General features: G+C 36.1%; 1 protein-coding gene across 1 annotated transcript in view; it reads left to right on the forward strand.

Moving 5' to 3' along the window:
* The window catches only part of LOC126757148 (protein scabrous), a 91110-nt gene that overhangs the window by 11317 nt on the left and 53174 nt on the right, over positions 1-26619 (forward strand). Inside the window, exon 2 of the mRNA XM_050470806.1 lies at positions 13865-14312. Coding sequence (XP_050326763.1) covers positions 13865-14312 — 448 coding nt within the window. The remainder of the gene's footprint in view (positions 1-13864; positions 14313-26619) is intronic.

The following is a 26619-nucleotide window of genomic DNA, read 5'->3' on the forward strand; positions in this document are numbered from 1 at the left end:
AGGTTGCTGACACAACACATATGTGCAGGCACTCGCCGGCAAATCAAATCTGCTCGCGATAAATTAAACGTGCGATAAATTAAGGCAGAACCGAAAAAATTTCGAGCACGGCCGCGATCGCACAACTAAAAAACAAAACAACGAAAAAAATTAAAAAAAAAAATATTATACAAAAAAAATTAAATTCACCAAAAAACTACAAAAAATATCAAAAAAAAATTACACATTGCAACAAACCCATAACACTGCGCTGAGGATTACCTAACGCTAAGTGCCCGAGAGGAATAATAATCCATGGCACCGCACATATATCAATTCATTCATTTATTTGCACAGTGATGCGTTCAGCCATTCATTCTAATAAATACACGTGGGTTAGGCACACAGCAACCGGTTTATATATTTAAGTGTGTATTTTATGGGAAAATCCTCATGAAAAAATTTCTACACGAGTTTTCACACCATCGATGGCCGAGTGGCAGGGCGGCGGGAGCAAAGTGCACACGCTGAAGAGGAAATTCACAGATTTTGTTGTTGGCGTATATACATATATTCAAATATAAATATCTATCTATAACTGGCAGCAGCAGTCGCATTCGCAGCTGCAAAAGTATTTATTTTCAATATTTTCCACAAATAGATTTTCATATACACATACACAAATAAATGTATTTATGTATCCATATGTGCGCGGTGAAATTTTTATTTTTATCTTATTCATTTCCTATTCATGGCGTATCGACTGTCCCATTTTTGTTTCCTCTTCACTTCCGCTACACTTGCAAACAATATTCATTTAAATATCCGCTATGTGATCTAACGGATGAAAGTGATATCCTCCGCACATACACATACTTGCAGGCCAATACAAATGCGTGTATGCGGTATGAATGTATGCTTTGTGTGAGTGTGTGTACGTGCTTATCGTGTGAGTGCAGAGTGCACGTGAATGCGAGTACATTCATTCTCATCAACCCAAATATGCATTCGCACATAGCCTTATCTATATTCTCGCTCCAATAATACCATTGAAAAATTTTGCTTCATAAAAAAAAAAATGTTGAAAAACTAATATGGATTAAAAGCGAAAACTAAACGAATTGCAGCTTAAAAATTTGTAGCAAAAACATATCTATTCAGTTGAAATCAAATTTGGACATAACAGAGCGAAAAAAACGCAACATTTTTATTCACATAAAATTTTTGAAAAAAAAATAATGCAAATTGTATATAAATAGTATATTTTTATAATTATTAACATTTTAATTAAAAAACCGTGTGAAATTTAAAATTATGCTATAATTATTTCTTAAAATGCTTTCATAATTACTTTTTCAACATTTTATCTTTCAACTAAAATACGAATAATAATATTCTGCTCATTGTAGAGAAAGCGACATCTGCCATGACGTTGACTAAGCAATGAATAAGTTGAAGAAAAATTTCATAGTCTTCTGCTAGTTTTATATAATTTGTTTTCCGCAATTTAATTGTGATTCAATCAACATATACCAAAGCAAACTTAGTTGTTTTTGTAACGTTTTCCAATTTTTTCGTATATTTTGGAATAAATTTCCATGAGTTTAGCGCTATTATTTCCCGTCAATAGTGGGTTTGCTAGTGTACACTTTGCTGCTCCGATAGCAACAAACCAAAAATGAGATATCGAAACTGAAAATCTGTCCAGCGAGTGTTTGACCGTTCTCTGCGGGAAAAATTGACAGTATTATTTATGTTAAATGTATTATTTAGATTTGTATATGAAAATAATGATAAACATTTTAACTCATACTTAAAACGACGACGGAGTATGGATTTATTGTGGATTAGGTTTGAAATCCCCAAAAATACTAATTTTTGCAAAATTGGGATTCAGCTACGCTTTTAAAAATAGCCCTAGCCGATTCAACAGCGGGGTATGATCAGTTCTTTTACTTAGAGCTAATTTCTGAGCTAAATGAGAAAGGTATTATCAAATGGTACCTGTTAGCCATTATACCATTGAAAACTTTCAGCGTTTTATTTCAATACATTTCTATAACTATTTGGAACAATTCTGAAAAATTTTGTGTAGTTCGATGGCAACCTTCGCAAAATATGAAGCTCTAGTTGGCAATCATCTTTTTGAGCGAGAAGTCTTTCACGAAATTCGCCAGCAGTATAATAATTTCTTGAAACGGGTTTTGACAAGGCTTAAGAAAAGGGCTGATTGGCAGTAAAGTGACTTTAGTTGCTCGATATTCTTACATAAGTTGTCGACTTTGTGAGAAATATTCGAGGAAATATATCTTCATTTGTTCATTTTTTTGCCTTATAGAACACGTCATATATGAAAACGTTGTTAGTTAAAGTGTTTTCTAGTATCTTCTTCTCCTACAAGTTTCTTGGTATAGTAGCCATTGAAAGCGCTGCATAAAATATTATTTTATTTTAATACCCTGCTCAGAGTAAATAAAATTTACTATAAGGAAACGTCAGACATCTTATAAAATACCAAATATGTATGTACATATACAAATGATCAGCGCGACGAGCTGCGTTGATTTTTTTTTTTGTTTATAGTAGGGGGAAGCGTCGAAAGCCGAAGTGCGGAACTTTAATCCGCTAAACCTAACCTACTCCCAACTCAGGACTCTCCCACGGAACCACCAGCTAGGTATTACTTCGTAGGAGGGACAAGACATTTAAGTCTCCTCTATTGCGCGGACTGACGGACGCCTAGTCTGTTGAAAAGATCTCAGTTTGGTCATTATGAACGCTGACGCTTCGCTGACAGCTTTCCATTTATCAGTCGACTGACACATGAGTGTCGTCAAGTTATCGACCGTAAAACTACCACCGAGTGTGGTTTTTACTGTTCCCTTGCACTTATAAAGCGCGGACAATGAAATAATACATGTTCAGAGTCTTCTATATACTCTGTACACGTCGGACAGTTCGGACTAATGTCATTGTGGAATCTGAAAAGGTAGCTTCTAAAGCATCCATGTCCACTAAGTATTTGGGTCAGATAGAAATCTAAGTCCCCATGTCGTCTGTCTATCCACGAGTGTATGTCCGGTATAAGTCGATGGGTCCAGCGCCCTTTGGATGAGGAATTCCACCGCTCCTGCCACATTTTAGTACTCTTGTTTCTCTCCTCTGTCCTTACCGATACTGTTTTAGGCGTTGATAATTGATATAAACGCTCGAGTTCATCTCCCTGGATGTCAATGGGCGGCATGCTGGCTAATACTTTAGCAGCGTCTGTTGATATAGTCCGGAAGGCACTTATTACCCGAATTGCAGAAAGCCTATGCACTGCAATTATTTGTTTTGCATACGATTTTATATCCATTGCCCGTATCCATACTGGGCATACATACCGTACTGCATACAGTATTACGGAACTCATTTTTTCGCTATTAAGAATCGCCGGCTGGAACGCACGCAGCCTCTATTGGTCATCATTCTCGATAGGGCATTATAAATTCTGTTTGCCTTGGCGGAAGTATACTCTAAGTGTTCTTTAAATTTTAATTTGGTATCTAATATTACCCCCAGATACCTCAATTGCGGCTGCGAGGTAATCTTGCATTCCCCTATGGTGAGCTCTGTTTGTTCTCTATCTTCCTAGTGCTTATCAGTAAAACTTCTGTTTTTTCCTCCGCCAGTTTCAGACTCATAGAAGAGAACCATTGGCGTAGATTATTTAAGCACTCATTACATTTATTTCTCAGCTCGGCTAGTGGTTTGGCGCCTGCTACCACCATGAGGTCGTCCGCATAAGCTACTAGTTTCACGTCTGTTGGTTGCTGTATCCTTAGCACCCCGTCATACATAAGGTTCCATAAAGTGGGCCTAACACTGAGCCTTGTGGGACTCTACTTGAGAAAGAGTAGCTCTTGGTGCCTTCGTCCGTCTCAAAAATCAGCTTTCTGTTTTTAAAATAGCTCGTTATTATGCTTATGAGGTATTCAGGGGCCCGTATTTCATCCAGGGCTTTAATTATGTCTGCCCATTTTGCTGAGTTGAACGCATTTTTGACATCCAGGGTAATCAGCGCACAATACTTTTTTGTGGTACCTTTCCATCTTTTGCCACTTACTGCACATTTCGCAATATCGACGACTTCTCGTAGTGCGTTAGTAGTGGATCTCTTTTTTATGAAGCCGTATTGTCTCTCTGATAATCCACCGGCTTTTTGAATTGCTAGTTCCAAGCGGTTTCTTACAATGCTTTCGTACACTTTCCCAATCGTGTCGAGCATGCAAAGAGGTCGATATGATGAGGGTTCTTCTGGTGGCTTTTTTGGCTTTGGGAGTAGAACCAGGCGCTGAATCTTCATTCTTCGTTGATTTAGCCATGGCGATCTGCATATACATGAACTAGTCCCTAAGTTTTTGGGTACCGATTTGATATTTTGCACACGGCTTTTTTTCAGAAGGGTATTACAGCTCCGGTGCAATTTTTTATTGAGCAACTAAGCTAGTTTCTCCACTAAATCGAGTTAACTAATGTCCTCGTTTTCCATACCTTAAATAACATCCTACTTTCCACTGACCCAAGCACGTTTCAAAATTTCTATACTATTCAATACAATTCCCTACACTTACTTATTAATTTTGCTGTATTTTTTCGTATCATTCATTTCCTTCATTCATATTTCATTATTTATATTTTTCACATTTTCCCACATTCATCAAATTTTCTCAGCTTTATTTTTAAATCTCTGACGCACCGAGGTAACTTCCTGAAAATACGCATAGCCAAGCAAATTTTTTTCGCCGTACTTTCATTACATAACCGCAGTGAAGAATATTCATTACACAGCGACAGCTCTGTGACCACATTAACGCCACCACCAGCAGCACACCACTACACACGTGTACGCTGTTGGCTATTCGTTGCGCTGATGGACACGCACAAACAAGCCAACAAAAAACAATCCACACGTCAGTTTTTTGACGTTGCCGCTTTTGATAGTGAAAAGCGCTGAGTCATGAAATTTCGGGCAAAAATTTTGTCAGACTGCTGACGTAGGCACAAATACAGTGCGTGCGAATTCTATACATACACATACATATGTATATGTGTGTGCGCAAAAATCGAATTTTTCGGTGCAGCGAGTATATGGTGCCATGTTTGGGGTCAGATGAAAATGTGTTAGCTATAAATATATATAAAACGAATAAAATAAGAAATTTTAAGGAATATTTATCGAAAATAATAATACAAAAATTAAAACTTAAGCAATTTTAGTGTATAAAAGAAACGAAAGACTAAGCTAAAATAAACATGATTAACATCACTAGACTCAATCAGCAAATAAAAATTTCCCATCATTGGCTTACTTGCTTTTAATTACAACAAACACATATAAGCCAATAACTGTTTAGTTATATAAGCACGAAAATCAAACAGAAACTCAGTTATATAAACACATTTGTATGTACGGAACTTTTGTACCTAAAATCCAATATTTGTGCTGAAAAAGACAAACATCAACTGCTAAAACCACCTGCAGTTATTAACAGTTATAAAATCAACTTTCAACAAGCAACCAGTAAGCCAGCAAACAAAATAGCAATTGCAATGAAAACTACATGAAACCGCGAACAGCAACAAAAAAAACAACAACTACTTGTATTTTGTAATATCGTGGCATTTGTGCAGAGGGTTTGCGTTCGCCGGTTGAAATGCCATTAAAAAGTTACTCATACGCAATGTAGTGTTCTATACGTTTGCCGTTAAATACAAGTGTTGTTGGGAATTTTCAAAGACATGTGCGTTGAAGCAAAACACCTACCATATAGCGAGCACAGTAATAGTAAAATAGTGAAAGCGATAAAAAAAGTTGTGTGTTGTGGTGGTCTTGCTTGCGGTCTCGGTGGTAATGCAACCACGATTTATGCCAATGACGCTAAGAGAGGTGTGGTATTGGAGTGAAGATCGCATTATTAAACAGCGAATCTGCTGTTGGAACTATTAAGATTCTGTTTGCAATAATTTTAAATTAATTAACACCGCGTTGAGGAAGCAAATTTCTCACAGAAAAATAGCGTAAATTTGGAGAATTACTTTAATTCGATGAAGCTTGCAAGCAATCGTTAGCACTATTCACGCTTTTAATGATGTTAAATTAAAACATTATTTATTTTGTATTCTATTAAAGAATAGCTGTCGCTACTATTTATACTCTACGCAGGTTATATTCTATTTTAGCTTAGTTTACATCTACAGGTCATTTGTAATGCAAGATGAAGGCTTATTATTAATACGAAGTTGAAGTCTGTCTTGTGCAGAACGTCAACGCGTTTTGCCTAGTAATAATAGAGACTTTATATCTAGTTCTGACACTGCATTCCGTCCCTTTATATTCTATTTTAAGTTCTTTACAAACCATACCTACTACGCCTACTAATGCTCGTACTGCTTTACATAGCCAATTATATTATTTATAGACACTTTACTGCTGAATAGCCGGTTGATTCACTGAAATGTCAATCAAAAGTCAGTCAATGTCAATTAGATTTAGAACAACAATTGTACACGCATATATTATTAACTCCCATATGTGTTACTTATAGTCGTTTAGCCTTCAAATCGTATGAGCGATCAAATTTAGAAGTGCAAATTTTGATTTAGCTCGATTTCCTCGCTTACAGAGTATTCATTTTTGTTTGTATTAAGAACCCAGTAGGAACAACTGATCGTTAGATGCATAAAATTCGAATGAGAATCGATTATATTTTGTTATTTTTTAAAGGAACTGAAGTCATACAAATATATCAAAAAAAATATTTTTAAGGCTTTTCTAGGCGTCTCATATACACTATTTTATAAAAGGTACCAGCAGATGTTGTATTATGCTATTACGCATTTTCAAATGTATCATTTTGATATGCAAGTATATTAATTTTACATATAGAGCGCCCTCTTCATTCTCTTTTTATCAGACTACATATTGTGCCACTAAATTTCACTCAAAATATCGATTAAAGTGTGTGGAAAGAATTGAGCGCCCCCATTCTTGGCATATTCAATTGTTGGCATCATTTCGAAAGGAAAATAATTGAAATTTGCATTATTCATGGCCGCCCATTTAGCATAAATAAGCTAGTTCCCTATATATGCGCTCAGTGTATATAGTATGTACATGTGTGCATGTCAGCAGGGTGAGCACACACACGGTCATTGCCAACGAGCGCTGCCAACAAATGTTATGCGAAATGTCAAAGCAATTTAAAATGTAAATGAAATTGACTTTAGAATCACGCGGCCAAGCACAGAGGGCAGAAAATAGATAAAGTTTGACGGAGAGAGAGTAAAAAAGAAAGATTAGGTAATGACACTATTTTTCGCAATGCGTGAAATTCGTGGAAAGGAAATGAAGGCTAATGCACAGCTTAAATAATTGACAGTTTCAGTAAAAGCAAAAAAAAAAAAAAAAAAAAAAAACAGTATGAAATATTAAAAAAAAAACAAAAAAGAAAAAACCTTAACTTCGATTGCAAAGAAGCCATAAAGCATATGAAGGTATAAAAAGCTATGACAGCTATGTGCTATACTTGTTCGATCTGAACAATTTTTTGGAAATTTTCATCTTTGCCTTGAGCAACAATATGTGCCGAATGTCGTGATAATATGTCGTCGAATGCAAAACTTTTCCATACAAGGTCTGGTTTTCGAACGATCAGTTTATATGACAGCTATATGTCATACTGCTCCGATCTGAAAAATTTGTTCGAATATTATTTTGCTATCTTAGATAATAATCTGTGCCAAATTTCGTTAAGATATCTTATCAAATAGAAGAAGTTTTTAGACAATGGCATGTAATTGATCGGTCAGTCGATTGGCAGCCATATGTCATAGTGGCCAGACACTAGCCGTTCCGACAGATGAATAGCTCCTTAAGAAAAAAAAATAACATGTGCAAAATTTCAGAACGAGATCTCAAAAATTTAGGGACAGACGAAGAAAGAGGCGGATAAGCCTAAATCGACTCGGCTCATCACCCTCATTACTTATTTGAATATTTCAAGGGGCTGTTAAGTTTCTTTCTACTCTAATATACTCTGTTCTTATAAAAAGCCATACAAAAAAATTACTCGCGTATAACACTGAGTTTATATACTCCTTTTCAATTATTACAATTGTTGTTGTTGTGTTACGCAAGTTAAGTCAACATTGAAGTTACGAGAAAACCATCGGTATTCCAAGCAATTTCCTCTTTAAATACCAAACAAACTATGCTAATATTGCATAATTTCACAAATATGTTATATATTTCCTCCACTTATATACTGCAAGTACATAAATTTATATAACAACTAAAGTATATTTGTTTAAATAAGCATTTGTGGCCACATGATACTGGTTAACGGTACTTAAGTGAAAGCCACTTTCCGTAATCACATTCACACACACTTAAACAGCTATGTGTGCCTGCACTGACACACTTTATTGCAGGCGAGCACTCTTCGCAAATCCACTTATTTGCGTGCACTTAGTTGGCGCCAGGTGTGCGCGAGTAATGAGGCGTCAAATGGCATTGTGATAGAATTGCCGCGCGCTGAAAATGAAGTGGAAAATTATATGCAAAGTGTCACTTATGGCAATCGATACTACTTTTTCAATATCAATAAATCGATTAATGTTTTCTGACCTTATAATAATTGCAATTCAGATTGTGAAGGTTCCAAGATTCGCAAGCAATTTAAGTGTGAGCAATATTTTTGCGAGTGATTCGAGTAAGCATAGAAAACACATGACTCGCATGAACTGATGTTGATTTAGATCAGTAGAATAATTATGTCATATAATATATATAATAATATATAATATAATAAAAATTTGTGTTTGCTTTAGAGCATACTTTTCTAACTAAGCTCTATTAGAAGTCTAACCTTTCAGATAGTTTTCGAAAATTTGAACTTGATACGAAATTTACAGAAACATTCTCAATTGAAAAATTGATTGTTCATAAACAAAAACAAATAAACACTATACCATGCCATATATTTATAAGGAGAGACCAGAGATATAAAGAGTGAGAGAGAAGAAGAGAATTTAAGCTAGAGGGGAGAACGAGTTTGAAAATATGGCCTGTCTAGAGCTTTCAAAACAGGGCTAATTTTTACAATCTTTACTGAGAGCGGGGACTACGCCAATAAAGAGAACAAAGAGAAAAAATAAGATTTGTGTAATAGTATATTATGGATGTCTTCGGGTATAAAAAATTGAATACATGCTAACAAGTTCTAACAAAATGGACTAGGTAAGACCATTCAAAGGGGTCTCTGCTTGCGACGATGCTGTTAGGGACTCGTGCCAACCTTTTTCGAATTACACATTCATTATACTATGTAATGCTTTAAAACCCTAAAGTGCACAGTACGTCTTAGGAAAAAAGTATTCTTACATTTTGTAAATGATACGAAGTTTGTTCGAGACCTTCTAAAGATATATATAAATGATGACCAGGACAAGTTGACTCTGTCAGTCTGTATAAACGCGAACTAGTCCCTCAATTTTTCTGATATCGATCTGAAGTTTTGCAAACGTCCTTTTCTCCTCAATATGCTGTTCATTCGCTGAAACCGCCGATGTGGGATCACTATAGCGTATAGCTGTCATACAAACTGAACGATCAAAATCCTGTCAGTGTATGGAATACTCTTTTACTGGACAAGATATACTTACGATATTTGGTATGAATTGCATTTTGAGTACCTAATAATAAAAGAGTACCATCTTCAAAACAAAATTTTTCTGGTCGGACCACTATAGTACTTAATTTCCATGTTTTAGAAGTTTTTTAATGGAGTCTTTTGTATATGTGAAGAATATATTAACTTCAGTGCAAACTTTTCTTGTTGCTTCAACATGTCGGAACAGTGAGGAGGTTTAGTATTATTAATGATTTTTGAACTTATTTACTAACTTTCAGCTTGTTGTAAATTTGTAGAACTGCACACTTTATTTCTGTCTAATTTGACCGGAGTATTTTCAAAATACATACAAATTGGCTTTAATGCCCTTACCAATAAAAATTTAGTACGAACCATAAATATTTTAAATGGATACACACTTAAGTTTTCCATTCTAACTTCATGATTAGAAATCTATTATTTTAATTGTTTAACCTTTGTGACGCACAAAAACCTATTACTTTCCAGCCCTTGCTAATTTTACGACAATGAGAGGCACCTAAAAATCATGATTTATTTTCCATGCCAGTTTGTAATTTAAATCCAATTACTTTGGCATTTTAGAATGCACCACACCAGGAGAAATTGCACCTATAGACTGCTGACCACACCACACTGTGCCTTAGATCCATTACTTCTCGTCTCGACTGTAAGTCACCGCTCCACCAGCTCGCCTGTCTGGTTGGGACAAAATTGTCATATTGTTTTACAAATTACTTATCTTAATCGAATTTTAATTGCTTTGCGGCGAGCTAAGGACAGTGACACTGTCCCATACAACAACAACAACAACTCTAGCAACCACTACGAAAGCAAATTAAGCAAAAGCAACATGCATTACAAACTGCCTCAGTGATTTTTATTTTATTTTCACTTTTTACTTTTTGATTTGATTTTGTTTTTGTTTCTATTGTAAGCTGAAATTTAATATTTGTGCGCTCAGCTGGCGGCGTGGCACAATGCGATTATAAAGACATTTTCGCAATGGCCAAAAATGCAAATACACCAAAAACGAAAATACTTATGTAGGTATGAAGGTGAAACATAAATATAAATTGACACAAAAGAGCAGAAAGCTTAAAATTGCTTTACGCGGCGCCGCACAAAGTTTAGGCCGGCGGATTTATGACAACAACAGCAACAATAACACCACCAGCAAATGTATACATAAATAACGAACTTAAGTCCAAGCTAAATTTAACAAACAATAACGGCGTTTGCCATAAAGCAAACGAAAAACGACCAAAACACGAAGTGGAGTAAGCAGAACGAGCAGGGCGACAGCTGAGTAGCCCGAAAAGCAATTATGAGTGGCCAAAGTCAAAGTAAACAAATCACGCACACACACACACACACACACACATGGTTTACATAACTCTAGAGCGCGTGTGCTTGGGCAGAGGGCAAGGACACACCGAAGGCAACCAAGCAAGCGAGCAAGAAAAAGCTATAGAAAACACATTTCCGAGCATTACAGCAAGATATGAAAAAGTAAAGTTTACCTCGAGTAAACAGTATGGAAATGACAGATTGAATACCACTCGGTTGAGAGTACAAACACGCGTTGGCGCAGCAGTTGGAGACACAATGGAATCAATGAGCGACTGCACAGTGTGTTGATTCTGTTAGGTAGTAGTATTTAGGAAAATGTATACTCACACTGACCTCATTTAAATTAAGTAGATATTGTAATTTTATAAAAAATATTTAGTTTATGATGTATAAATACTGATAACTTACTACAAAATACTAAATACTTTATAGTGTAAATAAAAAATATTTCATGACTTCTGAGACTTTAAAAACAATTTTCCTTTGTTAAAATGTCTTTTATAGCGAAATTACCTACCAATGTTGGATGATGTGTCAGCTGATGCGACACCGTTGTCTCAGCATAGAGCAGTACAAAGTCAGCTGACTCTTTCATTTTTCATTACCATATTTATATCACATTATTAATTTACAAAATATATATTAGGGAATAAAATATCAATTAGTAATCTATTCAATCACACCCAAGGCGACTCAATATTTCTATAGAACTAATGTGGTGGTTGTTGTTTTCGCCTAATTACAAGTAATATACTTCTTCATAGGCACATACAAGTCCTCAGTAACGGAGTTTTCAATAGAGACCCTATGTACAAATATAAATCGATAGGGACAGCAAACGACGCCAAATTTTTACCCGCTCTTTTGATATTCCTCTGCAGTAAGGTTTGCCATTTCATCATGGAAAGATATACGATCCAACAACGAGTCGAAATTATTAAAATTTACAACCGAAATTCAGAGTCACTAGCCTCAACTTTAAGAGCGCTACGTCCAGTTTATGGTCGTCATAATCGTCCTGTCAGAAAAACAATTGAACGTCTGGTGAAAAAATTTGAATCCACATTCACAGTGCAGAGTGTTCTCGAGCCAGTGGGACAAAGAAGTGCCCGTAGTGTCGAGAATATTGCTGCCGCTAGCGCATCAATTGAGGAAGACTCAAATCAGTCTCTCACACGTCGTTCTCAAGCGTTGGGCATTTCTTCGACGTCGTTGCGGCGAATTTTACGAAAATATCTTGGCCTACATCCTTATATGATCAAAGTGACGAAAGAACTGAAGCCGCTTGGCCACTAGAATCGTCATATGTTCGGGAAATGCGCTGAGCAACAACATGAAAATTATCCGAATTTTCGTCGAAAAATCATCTTCAGCGATGAGACTCATTTCTGGCTGAATGGCTTCGTCAATAAGCAAAATATGCGTTATTGGTCAGTAAGCAATCCACACGTACTCCATGACTCACCATTGCACTCTGAAAAATTACGGTTTGGTACGGTTGAAGGGCGGCGGGGTCATTGGTTTCTATAAGCGCGCTCGTGGTGGCCATGCAAAAGAATTCGACTTCTAGAGATAATGGCGTTGAATGTACTTTCTCAGGAATAAAGAGTTTCATTTTTTATTTGAGAAACCCGTTACAATTTCATTGACTAAATGATAAGAAGACTTATTAATTTTGAGATTAATATTTACCTAATTGAGGCAAGTTAAGTATAGTTGGAATAAAGCCAATCAGTCCGGTCTTCAAGAGTCGCAAAAAGACCTGCGAAGCGCAAGTTAATGTCCATCTTTCAAATTCAGAATTTTTATGCAAATTGTAAATAAATATACGAAACATAAAATATGGTTTCAAATTGGTACAAAAAATACACTTACTATAATTTCTTGGAACTAACTGTAACTCTGAATTTTTTTTATTTTTTTGCTCCACTTGCACCATAGCCAATAATCACTAAAATTTATTTCCAATGTATATTCAGTGTGACACAGGCTCTGCAAATTACCTGTGCTGCCACCCGCTTGTCGCTCTTCCTGTTTGTCAAGGCTTTGGCCACTTAGTTGTGCCGGATTTTGTTTTGCTGTTTTTGTTATGCACATTTTTTCTTCGTACTGTTTGCCAGTGGACGCCACCAATTTGGTTGGGTGCAAATTCAAAGTAAACACTCAACTGTGTAAACAACAACGCCCTTCAACGAGTTCCAGATGAGTGTGTGGTGTGATCCAACTGATTGCAATTGTTGTTGTGGTTCTTATTGTTGCAATTGTTGGTTAGATATCGGGCTTGGCTGAGAGCGTGGCTGCTGGCAGAGGCACAGGCTGCTGCTGGGCTTTACACTCAATTTGCTGATGGCCGGCTAAGGGCAAGTAATTTTTTGCTGAGAACGGCACTTTTTCACACACTACAAACACACTTAGGCACACTAGCTACAGCTTGTGTTGTCCGCATGGAACAATAAAAGCGCTGAGCCGACAAAATCGTTGTTTGTTTAAGCCAACCATATCAGTGTTTGTGAGCATGATTGGTTGTTTGTGCGCGTGTGTGTGTTTGCACGTGTGTTTGATTTGCATAAAGACTCAACGATCTGCGAAATAGCAAAATAATATGATATTTTATTAAAAAAGATTAACGCAAACAAAGCAAAGCAAACGCCAAAGACAAACAGCGGCTGTAGGGCAGCAGTGAAAAATGCCATTATAAAGTGTAAACAGACGACTTTCAAATATCCCATTTACATTTTTTACGCTCTTCCATTACACTTTTCCACAGCAACATTTCCTTCGTGATTTCCTTTTGCAAAAAGCTAACTAACTTCTCTCCTTCCACTCTTGCCTTGCAGCCGCGAAGTCGCCGCCTTGCGTGATGGTCACCTCGGCGGCAACAAGGAGCGCCTCACCGTCGAGTGGCTACAGCAATCGATCGCCGAGATACGCAAACAACTCGTCGAACTGCAGGGGCTCGCCAGCGAAGCCAGCAAAAGCATTAGCCATCGCACGCAGAGCTACGAGGACATGGCGACGGTGCGCAACGACTTCACCCAGCTGAAATTGGAGGTGGCCGCGCTGCGGGAGCGCCAGCAGCAGAGCGAGGTATTCGTGCAGGAGCTGCGCGAGGAAGCGCTACAGCAGGAGGAAGACTATAAACGTTTGCTCTTGCGCGCCACGCCGTCGCCGACGGTCGTCAAGGGCACGCCAGCGAAGCCGGGATTGGTGTTGGAGGAGCAGCAAACGCAACAACAACTACAGCAAACAGTGCAGTCGAGCGAAGTCGATTCGGAGAATAACGAGGTGAGTGTGTTGCATGCAAATGATTTTTATAATGTGAAAAGTGCTTATATTTTATTTAAATATGTATTAACTGCCAAATTGCCATTGTGAAGAGAATTAAGCTGGCTGCAAATAAGCTGACAAGTGTTTGCAATTTATTGTAAATAAGTAAAGCGTTGCTGTCCAATCACATGTTCTTGTGGAAATTTTTTGATAAGGTAACATATTATTATTTTTTTATGGATTTTTTGTGTTCTCTGAGATTAAGAAATTCACAAGAATTCATGACAAAAAACTATATGAAGACAAGTTTCCATTCAAAAACTCTATTTCGATCAGTCAGTTTGTATGACTTTAGGGAGAATTTGTATCTAATTCCGTTAAAACACTTAGTCAAATAAAAAAAAATTCCATATAAGGACATGAGTTTGATCCTTCAGCTCGTAAGGCGTCTAGATGATATAGTAATCAAATCTAACAAAATTCTTGGAGTAGCTTAGCGTTTCTTAAAAAAATATTTCGGCCGAATTTCTTGAAGATTTTCCATACAAATACTTGATTTTCATCGACCACGTTTTACGACAGCTATATGCGGTAGTGCTCCGATATCCTGGTTCCGAAAAATGAGCAGCTTTTTGGAGAGCAAAGAACGTGTGCAAAATTTAAGGTTGATATCTCAAAAACTACCACTATTATGTATGGATAGCATAGGAAGTGCAAGGCAACCAGCCACTGATCATTGACAACTGAGAGACTAGACCATATTTTTGGTATGTTAAAATAGTATTTCTATTATATTTTAATGTAGCGTACAGATGTGTCTGATTTTATATATTATTTGGGTTTTGAAGAACACGAAGTACAGAAACCCTCTGTAGCTATACCTCAGTCGCCCCACATATGGTAATAGGGCTTTTTTAAAAAAGTTCTCACTCAATTGAAATATGTAAATTTAGTTTAGTAAAACCAAGACTATTTTTATTTCCCTTCAAATATCCCCTACCTCACTTTATATGAACTTAATTACGTCTACGCCAAATAGCTTCACTCGTATCATATAAGAGATACTGTACCCCTCATTTGGCTGACAATTTGCACGAAAACATATGTAAATAGTCGCATCCGACGTACACACACCTGCACACAACCTGACGTGCCCTAATCAATGTTCTAATCTATCACTATTTCCCTAATAACCATTAAGTGACACCCCCAAAGCGCCAGTCACGCAAATAGTTTACTAAATTGCATTCACGCGCTTATTGGCATGACTCGCCAAAAGCAAGCGGCGCTGCCCGACAGTGGATTACATGTGAAAACTCAACAATCTGCCAATCAATTTAATGCCGCCAAGTGCTTTATGGGCCAATGCAATGTCATATCCAATTCCTGCCTCTCAGCGGTAGTAATGATGTACTCCCATTCATCATTACACGCAACTATGCGACTAAATGTGTGTAGGTGAGTGCTTGTGACGGCGCTGCCTGCCTACTAATTCACACGTTTAGCCTACACACAGGCGCTGCTCAACTAACCGAAAAATGTAGCACTTAGCGGCACATGGGGGAATTGTTAGCTGTAAGCTAAATTAAGGCTGCTTTGCTGCAATTTTGTATACGACAGGTTTGTGCTGAATATGTATATATGTTTGCTCTTATATAAAAAAATATATAAACAGACATTTAGACTTGAATTTAGACACAATTTATCGTGCATTAAGACACAGTATTTTAAATAGAGTATACATTTTATAAAGATATTAAGCATTAGCTTATTTTCTAGCTTAATAGTACCATATACTCATTGTCTTCTGTTTGCGATGAAGCTTTATAATTATATGCATTATGCGTAAGCTTGAATTCTCCGCTGGCAAGCATTCAAATTACATCAGCAACTTTGGTCGATTCCCAAAAGCACCTTTTGGTTTCATATTAATGCTCGTAAGCTTGCGAATAAATGCCAAATTACTTAAGTGTACACTTAAGTACGTATGCATGTGTATGTGGAAAGACGTATGTCGCTGCTTTGTTTAAAGCACTCTGGAGGCAATTTAAGCATTGAAAATGTTATTGTGAGCAATAAAATAATTAATTTTACTAAATAGTTTTAAATTTTAATGAAGAAGAACGCAGAGTGAAGCTACGGCGCAAATTTTATCGCTCCCATGACAACTTGCTCGTTTTTAAATTGAGTGTTAAAGGTATCGAGTGCGTATATGTGTATGATAGAATTCCTAAATATTATTGACTTGGATTGGAGACTAGAGTAGACAATATTTATTGCGAAGAGAAGTTGTTTAAGACGCTCTCTCTTATCCCTGTGCTTTCAAATCATGATAATTGAACAAGAGATCTAGCGAACTTCGTGGGATCGTATATCCAGGCCTCGTCTCTCCCTTCCCCTCTCCTTTAAATCCAAAATCGTAGTACAAGAGACGTTGAAACCCTCACGGCAACATATATTATTTTTATATAAATAATATCCTACAAGATATTGTATTCCAACCCTAGGAAAATCAGAACACTTCATAAAACAAAATATTAAGCTTATATAGTAACGTCATCCATGCAGCAGTTGATGTTGAGACTTACGTTTAGACCCACTGAGTTCCAATGTAAGCCGTACGACGCCCGCTCTTTAACTGGTGTCCAGAAAATCCAGGTATCTTACACACACCAGTCGACATACAGATGGATCCACCAGGGGATGCTAGTTTCAAAAGTCCTGTTTACTTCCACTGAATCCACCATGTATATATATTTCATAGAGTCGTTCAGGGTATAATTACCTAAGCCATGCGGTTATTGAACTGCAAAGTAGCAAAACCCTTGCAGCAAAGCACAAGTATGGCAAACACATTCAAAGCCGCCTCATTCAGCTGTTATTTCTATGGCAAGCCTGCCACTTGACTTCGTGCGCCATACCGACCGAAGTGCATTATGTCAGCACTTCATCAATTGCCTGCCGCTGAAGTGCATCGCGGGAGCCAATGAAAGTAAACGCTTGCAACTCGCTATTGTACAGTTTATAACGATTGTTGCTGAGTTTTCAATAAACTTCGCGTTAACCCACTCAGAGCACTTCTCAACGATTGCCAGCACTTCAGCCGACGATCGACTCTTGCGCCAACATTGTATCATTCAGAGGTTCTTTTCTGCAATTTGCCAACTCCATTGTGCGTCGTAACTCTGCTTCAAGGTATGCCGTTAAACCATTGGAATGGTGAGTACACAAACGCTGTTGAGCTTCAACGTAACAGTAATTTTCTACAGTAAATTATATACTTCTCAGTAAGCTTTGAGTGTTGAAAAATCTATTCCAAATTCAGTGTGGCAATTAAAGTACTCAACTCTTGCTACCTTTCCGCATATCGAAATTCCAAACCATTACCTCTTTCGCGCCCCTGCCACACCCTGTATGTTATGCTCTAACATGCTCTGCACTTTAACATTCCTCCTTTATACACCTATTGTCTTATTTCTCTTTTTTCATCAGTTGCTGTAGTTTATTTTTCGCCTTTTTGTTTGCTTGTTCGCATTGTTGCTTTCGTTTTCTCAGGCTGCCGCCTTGTGTTGTTAACTTGTTGTTTACTGCAACACTTCGTCTACATTCTTGCAACGCTCTCACATTCTACTGCGATAAAGAAATCATTAGTAATAACAATAGAATTTGATGGGCAATACTTGGTTGCCAACACTCGTTCGTTGTGAAAGTCATCAATGCTTTGGCCAGTCAGTCAATGCGTCAGTCGGTTTGACGATCAAGTATTTAGTGAGCGCTGTTGAACCGAAGCAGTGGCGTAACAATAGATAGAAATCGACGGGTTGGTCTAAAGACTACTTTTTCTCAAACCTCGTGTATAGTGATGCCTATAAGTGCAAACTTCTCACTTTCCACTGAGCTCAGTAACTTTTTATGTTGCATATTTAGTGCCCTACAGTAACCTCGTTTCTGGGTTAATCCAAAGATGTGGAGTTATTTTATTATCCGAAATCCTTACCTCATTTTAGTATATATTTTTCATCAGAGAGTCATTCATATTTCTCTAAAATTTTGGATCAATCTTTTTTTGAGAACTTACAATTGAGGTTTCATGTTATTCGCTTGCAGCTCTGCATTTAAAGTTAAAGATATGACCTAACTGATCTAAGTGGTCAACAGCACATTTCTGCTTCGAAGTCGACCGAATAGGTCATCTCTTTCGGGTTTCCTTAGATCTTATAGCATAGCTATATATGGCTCTACTTCCTGCTAAGATCAGTATAAACCCATATCTTCTTTTTCCCAACTTTTGCAAGAACATTTCACCATTTTGTTTCCTGAAAAATCCGAATTACAAATTCCGTGTTAAAGATTGTAAAAAGATTGATCTTGAAAGCTTTGTAAATGTTCAACGGAAATTTTTCTCTAGGCTTGTATTGATGCTTTGAAAAATGGAAGGTTCTACAATCTTTATGCACGAAAAAGACTCGTGTTATTTACAACTGCTTCTAAGAAAATAATGCTGATATTGTTCAGTATACTTCTGTTGGAGGTATAAACACCGCTTTGAGTTTGATATACCTGAACGCGTAATTCTCTGTGTGCGCTATCGACTGCAGATATATTCACCGTTATTTATTACTCACCCTTCACTCAAAACCTTAAGTCATAAGGAAGTTGCCAACAAAAATTGGGTTGATGTGTTTTCGTGGAAACCTAAATTCGGAGAATAATAGGAAAAACGAAGAACGACAACAAAAAGATAGTGCGATTATGTTGGCGCGGATATCCAAAAGCATTTACCTTTTTGTGTTTACTTGGAATCGCTTAATATCTAATTTAAAATTAAAGTTACATCAGCTGCATTGTTGAACGCCTTTCGAAGTCATTTGCTGTGCACCGGCGATGACTTTATTGTTTACTTCTTCATATGAACATTAGTATACATAGTATACATATATATATTCATATATACAATATATATAACTTTTTCAATGCAACAATTTGCCGTGTTCACTTGTGCAACTGCATTTGCCATTCACCACTGTCACTGCACACTTTTAAGCCACATTCGCTCGTTAGCCGAAGTATACTCTGCTGATTGCTAAGTGTTCTTATAAATTATTTAATTCCACTTTATGGCTGCTGACCTGGGCAGTTGAGCAAAACGTCAGTGGCGTATTTATTTCTTAGCAATCAGCGCTGATGCTTTTCATTTGCCAGATTACTTGTGGTGTTTTCAAGTTTTCTCAGAAATACGAGTTTGATTTTCAATTGTTTATTTTATTTTCAGTATCACGAACTCGATTTTATTGATTGTGAATTTACAGTTCAAAGCGAAATGCAATCATTATATTCCATTTCAGTTTGAAGAATCATAATGCTTATGAAAATGCTCACATATACAAACATACTCGTATATGAGCGTAAATAATTGATGAGTATTTCTTTAAATTCTTGATCCGACTCAAGTGAGACTTATTCTTTCATAAAAAGTGAATTTGAAAAACAAAAATGGTTTGTGAATACATATATATATATAGTATATTTATATATATTTTATTGTGTGCAATGATTACTGATATTTGTGGTTCAATTGGTTGTTGGTCTTGATTATATATTTGCTCACAAATCTTAAATTTTGCACATGTTCTTTTCTCTGCAAGAAGCTGCTTATTTGTCGAAACCGATGTCGTCGATGTTGGACGATTGCAGGATTTAGTTGCCGTACAAACTGAACGATCAAAATCAAGTGTTTGTATAGAAAAGTATTTTATTTGGGGAGATATACTGACGAAATTTGGTACTGATTATTGCTGAAAGTAGCGGTACAATCCACCAAAAAATTGTTCATATCGGACCACCATAGCATATAGCTGTCTTACAAACTGATCGATCAAAATCAAGTCTTTCTATGGTAAACTATTTTATTTGAGGAGATATACTAACGAAATTTGGCTTGGATTATTGTCCAAAGCTGTACTACAATATCCAAATAAATTGTTCAAATTGGACCACTAAAGCATATAGCTGACCAAACAAAATCAAATTTTTGTACTGAAAGTACAATTTTTGGACAAATTATCTTCACGAGATCTTGGATAATAAAACAACGATATAATCGATCGAACATATCGCTTAGATCGGTCCAGTAAAGCACATACATAGCTGCAATTCAAATTAGCCGATTATGCTATAAAAATGCACCTTTGAAGAGTATTGTAACTTTGTTGCAAGTAAAGCTAAAATTTTATTTGTTTTATTTAGCCAACCGATTGTTACCCCAAACAATTCAAATGAGTCCGGCAGATCGAGCTAGTATTAAATAATTTCACGTCTGAAGTAAATTTCACTTCATAAATTAATTCGAAAGAAATATTTTGAGTGCAAAGCCAATGAATCTGTTAGTCATATCTTATGCAAGTCGTGATATGGAAAATGTACATACAAATATTGTCAAAGGGAATACTTAAAATATCTCGACTTATTTCTTGTTTAATTAAAATGCTTTTGATGCTTAGTAGGCAGTTATGAGTAATAGCAAATATAGAAAATGTTGTTACAAAATGCTATCTATAAGAAATCAAATGTTTCTACGAATGATTTTGCAATTTGCAAATATTTTAATACGATTGGAAAATATAGCTTACTTTAATAGAAATTTTCTAAATTTTTACAGCATATTTAGCTATCAATAAAGCAATTAAAAGCAACTGTAATCTTATTATAATATAATTATATTAAATGGTAAATAAAATACGCTTCGAAAAATACTGAAAACCTTTCTATTTATGTACCATACACGCGCTCAAATAGCAAGCCCCTCGAAAACTAAACATAAGCGCTAACACCATATAGTATGCACATATGTGTACTTATATTCTATATAAATTTGCATATTTTCTAACATTACTCATACGCCATGTACGACTTCGTAATTTATTAAAATATGGCTGTGGAAGAAAATGTAGCACGTAAATTAATATAAAGCCCTGCGCTGCATTCAACAGTTATGGTAGTAATGGAAAATTTCCTAACGCAGTGCTGTACAGTTATAGCGCAGCTCTATATACTCGTATGTTTGTGTGCGCCTCCATTTTGTTTGCGAAAGTAGATTAAATGGCAAACTTGTTTTGAATTAAATATTTAAATTGCAAATTTTAAGCAGCTGAAACAATGAGACTTCATTTAATTATACTCATTTTAAAAGTTTGACAAAAGTTTTGCCAAAGTCTCATTAAATTTTTACAACTACTTAAAATAAAAACGAACCAAAACAAATATACAACAATAAATAAAAAAATTAAAAAAGTGTAAATTAACCAAAATTTTTATAACAAAAATTATTTACTCGAAAATGCAAAAATTTCCACTCGTACATAACTAATAAATAAATTAAATTAATTTAAAATTTCTTACTACTTTACTTTACTTTATACGCAATTGGAGTCAAAACATAAAATTTAAAACTTTCCGAATTTATAGAAAATTATTAATTAGAAATAACTAATATTGATACACACATTTACCCTTTTATTTCAAAATAGCAAATTTTTCGTTCAACAGAAATGCTTTTGAACTTATTACTGTCTTAATAAAAGCTGAAGGTAACTTTCTAAAAAAAATTGCCTACATTTGGAGGCACCGTAAATATTACAAAGTTTTAATTTAATTTTTCGTTTTATAAAATGTTTTTAAAACTAACACGGTCCGAATAAAAAGTATTATTTTTTTTTCAAAACAATTGCCTAAATTTGGGCGGACCGCAAATAATACGAAATTTTATTATGCAATTTCTTGTTCAATATTTTTCAATATTTTTAAACTATCAGGGTCTGAAAGCTGAAGTTTACTTTCTAAAATAGTTGCCTACATTTAGGCGCACATACACTGAAATAATGAGTAAAACGCCATAAAAATTTGTGCTATATACTAATTTATTAATTTAAACGTGAACCAGCAGCTGCTTCCACACACCTACGCCCACTCAGCGCAGCATGCGTTTATAACCATATTATATTAAGAAATTCTTCAGGGATAATTTTAGCAAATTTTATGTGGAAAAGTTTGATAATTTGCTTTGCTGCATATTTCACATATTTAATGAAATTTTGAATACAACGTGCGCTCTGTGCGTGCGGGTAATTTTTAAAAGAAATTAATAAGTTTTAATTGCTGCCTGCATAATTTCGGCAGTAAAGCGCCAAATAACCGTAATTCGAAAATTGTGCTTGCGAATTAGAGTAATTAAGCCACTATGACAGACATTTAAAAAACTACTCTTCATACTTATTATGAGCAAAGAACGCGCTAGTTCTCTAAATACCGTTATTGTAGCAGCGCTGCTGAGCGGGGTTTACGCTAAAGCCAAGCCTAAGAGTTACGTAAAACAATTTCAAATGCTGAAACCGCAACAGCTTTGCAGTGTCATAGAAAAAAGACGTGCTAAACATTTTTAAGTGAACGTTGGAACAATTTTGCATAATAAAGCAACAACAACAACGCATAGCTGTTAGGTAGTAGTGGCGGCAAGCGCACAAAATCAGCTTTGTAACAGTTTTCGAAATTTAATATTTTGCATTTTACCTGCTCATATTCCCATGTCAGCACGTCCCTTGAGCGCGCACTACACCCACACACACACACATGCACGAGTACGTGTAAACATGTCTGCATTAAATATTCGCTTGTCATATTAGTTGGCAATATTGAATAACGACGATTCTTTTTGCATTGCCGAAAACTGACAAAATGCCTTCAAAATAAATTGAACATAGCACACACACACACACACACAAACATGCATGTGCGAGCTCCTACAACAAAAACCGCGTCAATCCCAACACGCACGCCCGAGCAGCTCGTTAGAATGCTGTAGCGTTTTCGTAATTTCGTTTTCTAGTCAAGGCCCATTGCATGCGCACAATGGCGCACACACACACATGCATGCATACGCGCTCTCAGACACGCTCACTAGCATTCACTGACTTGTGTCGGCGTGGCGAATAAGTGAAGCGGCAAAGCAGTCAGCACCTTTTTGGGTCGGCCGCACACCAAACACACCGAAGATTTCCTGAATTTCCTAGATTTTCCACATTTTCCGCATTCTTCGCCGGATTTCGGCTTCTAAATAGAACTGCAATGCACCGACAAAGCGCCTGTTGTGAATTCCTAAATAGGCGGCGCTTTTAAACGCCTGCAAAGATGTGCAAAGGCGCTCACAAGCACACACACTCACACATATTTGCCTAGTTGCCACTCCTCCCTCACGCTCGTTCTTCTCCTTCCGTGCTGTTGATGATGACTTGTCTGCTCAAGGCGTTTGGCTGAGCTGAGACTGCTTACGGTTGCTATTTACATGACACACACACACGAATACATGTATGCTTGTGTTGTTATTGTTGTAATTTATGTAGCAGCAACACATTTTCTCGTCATTTTAACAAGTCTTACACAAATAACTATCAGCATACCTGACAACAAGCAAGCAGTAATAACTACAAGTTCTGCTTAGAGTGGGTGCATGGCGTATACGTAACGGCAGGCCGGCCATACAATGGCTTGTGCATAAATTTCTACATGTGCGTATATGTGCGTGTAGGACAATTTTCGCACAATCATGCAGCCAAGAAACTTAGTTAGCAAATATCACTTTGCTATGTCAGCTTGAAGCGCAAATAATTCAAAATCGCATGGAAATTATTTTCTCCAGCACAACAATGAAAGCAACACAAACAAGGCATCACTACTACATAGCTACTCTGTTTATATGTAGTGCTACTCTGAATGACGGAGTTAGTTGTTAACAAATTCTTACTGCAAGGCGAACGAGTCTTTGCGTGCCTGGCTGACTGGCTCGGCAATGGAAATGCCAAGTGCCATAACTCAATATATTGTATAACACATATACATACAAATACTTGTGTTCGCAAATCTTAACTGTGTCTTCAGTGTACCGTTGGCTACTGCTAATCCCTCTGTGGCATTACGTATTTGCATGATAGCGCAAATTTCATCTGGATTTATGGTTAATTTTTCGAATATGTATTACATCTACATACATATATATATTATTACCTCGTTGTGTTGATTTATGCGCAAAATTATTAAATTGTGGTCAAGAAATGAACAAAAATTTAATTAAGTCAGCAAATTAATTGCAAACTGTTAAATAAGTGCAATAAATTAATTTTGATTATATAAACTGCTTTCAGCACATTTTACTAAGCAAAGAGGTATTGTTCCGTGATGATTTTAAATCTTTAATTTACAAGCGAGTGAAAGAGAAATTAGTTAAATATCACAAAATAACATTATTTTGGAAAAGTACCATAATTGCTCTGCGTATGGAATATGAAGCTTTACCATTTATGGTGGTTTAGATCACATATTATATTATTTAATGAAGGGAAATATGTTTGCTGTTTGGTTGAAAGGATACTTGACCGTAAGTGGCCGCTATCAGTTCCTTACTAAGCTTATTGCGATCCCAGATGAGTCCCAACCAAAAGATAATAATTTAAAGATTCCTCATACTCATCACATGCTATTTTTTTTTTATCAACAATAAATTGTTTATTTTTCCCTCAATGTCAACCGTGTCCAATAAAACGCACTTATGCCAAGGCTTATTCTTCCAGTCAAAATAATAATTTTTCTATATGGTCGTGGAGACCGTCTTATAATCGGTTTTCATCTCCTCAATGTGTCAAAACGCCGTCCACATCGTTGAGTTTTTGTGTATGCTGAATAGCCAGATGTAGCACGGCGCCAAAGAAGATGAAAACTGTGGATGTGGCACAATTAGGGTCGAGTTTTTGGCAAAACATTCACAAAGAACCAATGCGATATGTCCGTGTACATTCGAGTTTTCGCCCACAATCACGGCCGTTTCCAACAAATGTCTTGACAGCAATTTTAATTTTTCGGGCCGACGGAAGGAATTAATAGTGCACCATACCACGATGATCACCTCACATTACTTTCTGATCACAATTATGCACTCCATTGATACTAGACTTCATAGCTCCTAAAGGCAGGATATCGGGATTGAGTTATAGGACCTACAAACAGCTAAATATTTGAGAAGTACTTATTCCTAATCTACTTTGCCAGTAAAATAAAATTAAATAATAATTATATTTATATTGAAAACAATTCTGGAGTTCCCACACATTGTCAGTTATGTATCCATGAGATGTGGTGCTATTTAAATTTATTCTTGTGGATTAAACCTCTCTATCAATATATTTAGAACAATTGGTATAACATACTGCCCTTGGTAATATCTCCTACATGATTGAACGTTTTTTTTTTTGCTTGAAAATTACGATAATAAAATATCAGATACAACTGCCATCAGTTGTATTGGGACCTTTCCCTATTTAATTTGCACGCGTTCAGTTGAGTTTCAAATTTCAATATAATATTATAATATATATTAATCAAAAGAATTTCGAAGCATCAATTGAAATTTTCACTGCATAATCATCGTTGGATCGTCTCTGGATACCAAAGTTTAATGGGAAATATTTTTTTGTCACTCCGCTGGAAATTATATCAAACATGATCGCAAGTAGAAACATTCTAATTAAATTGCAAACAATGGAACTCCTTAAGGTCTAGGTGCGCCGTGAGACATCCGTCCCTACAAACTAATTTCTAATTGAAATCTTTTTTTCATCGAAATATTATTTTTTTTAAGAATATAGGAAAATCTGTTATTTTGCATCTAAAAAGCCGTATTTAAATAAATTTTAATCCGAGATAAACATTTGTAATATACCAAGCCTTAAAGTCAGCATGAAGACCATAGTGAGTAGGAAGTTTTTCAATTCAAACATAAGTGGTAGCATTGCACAGGTTGTTGCTTTCAATATTTGCTTCCAACAGTTGATCATACCATTCGGCAATCTTTCTAAATGGATGATTTTATGATTCTGCTGGTCTACTCTGTCTCTAATCGTTATTTTAGAGATTTAGCTGGATTTCCTAACCGTGAATAGAGTTTTTTATGCCTTGAATCTATATTTAAGTCTATACATATTTTGCCACAACTTAATCGAAATCCTATGAGGTCGGAGGTATTGCATATGGAAAAGCAAAATTTAAAAAAAAAAATATTTTTAAGAAATTATCATTTCGATTCCACTTCCATACATTTCTGTTGCTTTGAAAGCGAACAGAGCAACTGTTAAGTAATTATGATTAATTAATAACACAATCCTATTGTAGGCAGTATTTTAGCTGTTATTAGTTATTCACTAATTCACAAAACTAACTAGGCAACAAAATTCTAAATTTGTGATTAATATGCATTAGAATCTTTAATACCCGGTTGACCTCA

This window comes from Bactrocera neohumeralis, chromosome 4 (genome assembly GCF_024586455.1).
Source record: "Bactrocera neohumeralis isolate Rockhampton chromosome 4, APGP_CSIRO_Bneo_wtdbg2-racon-allhic-juicebox.fasta_v2, whole genome shotgun sequence".
NCBI lineage: Eukaryota > Metazoa > Arthropoda > Insecta > Diptera > Tephritidae > Bactrocera > Bactrocera neohumeralis.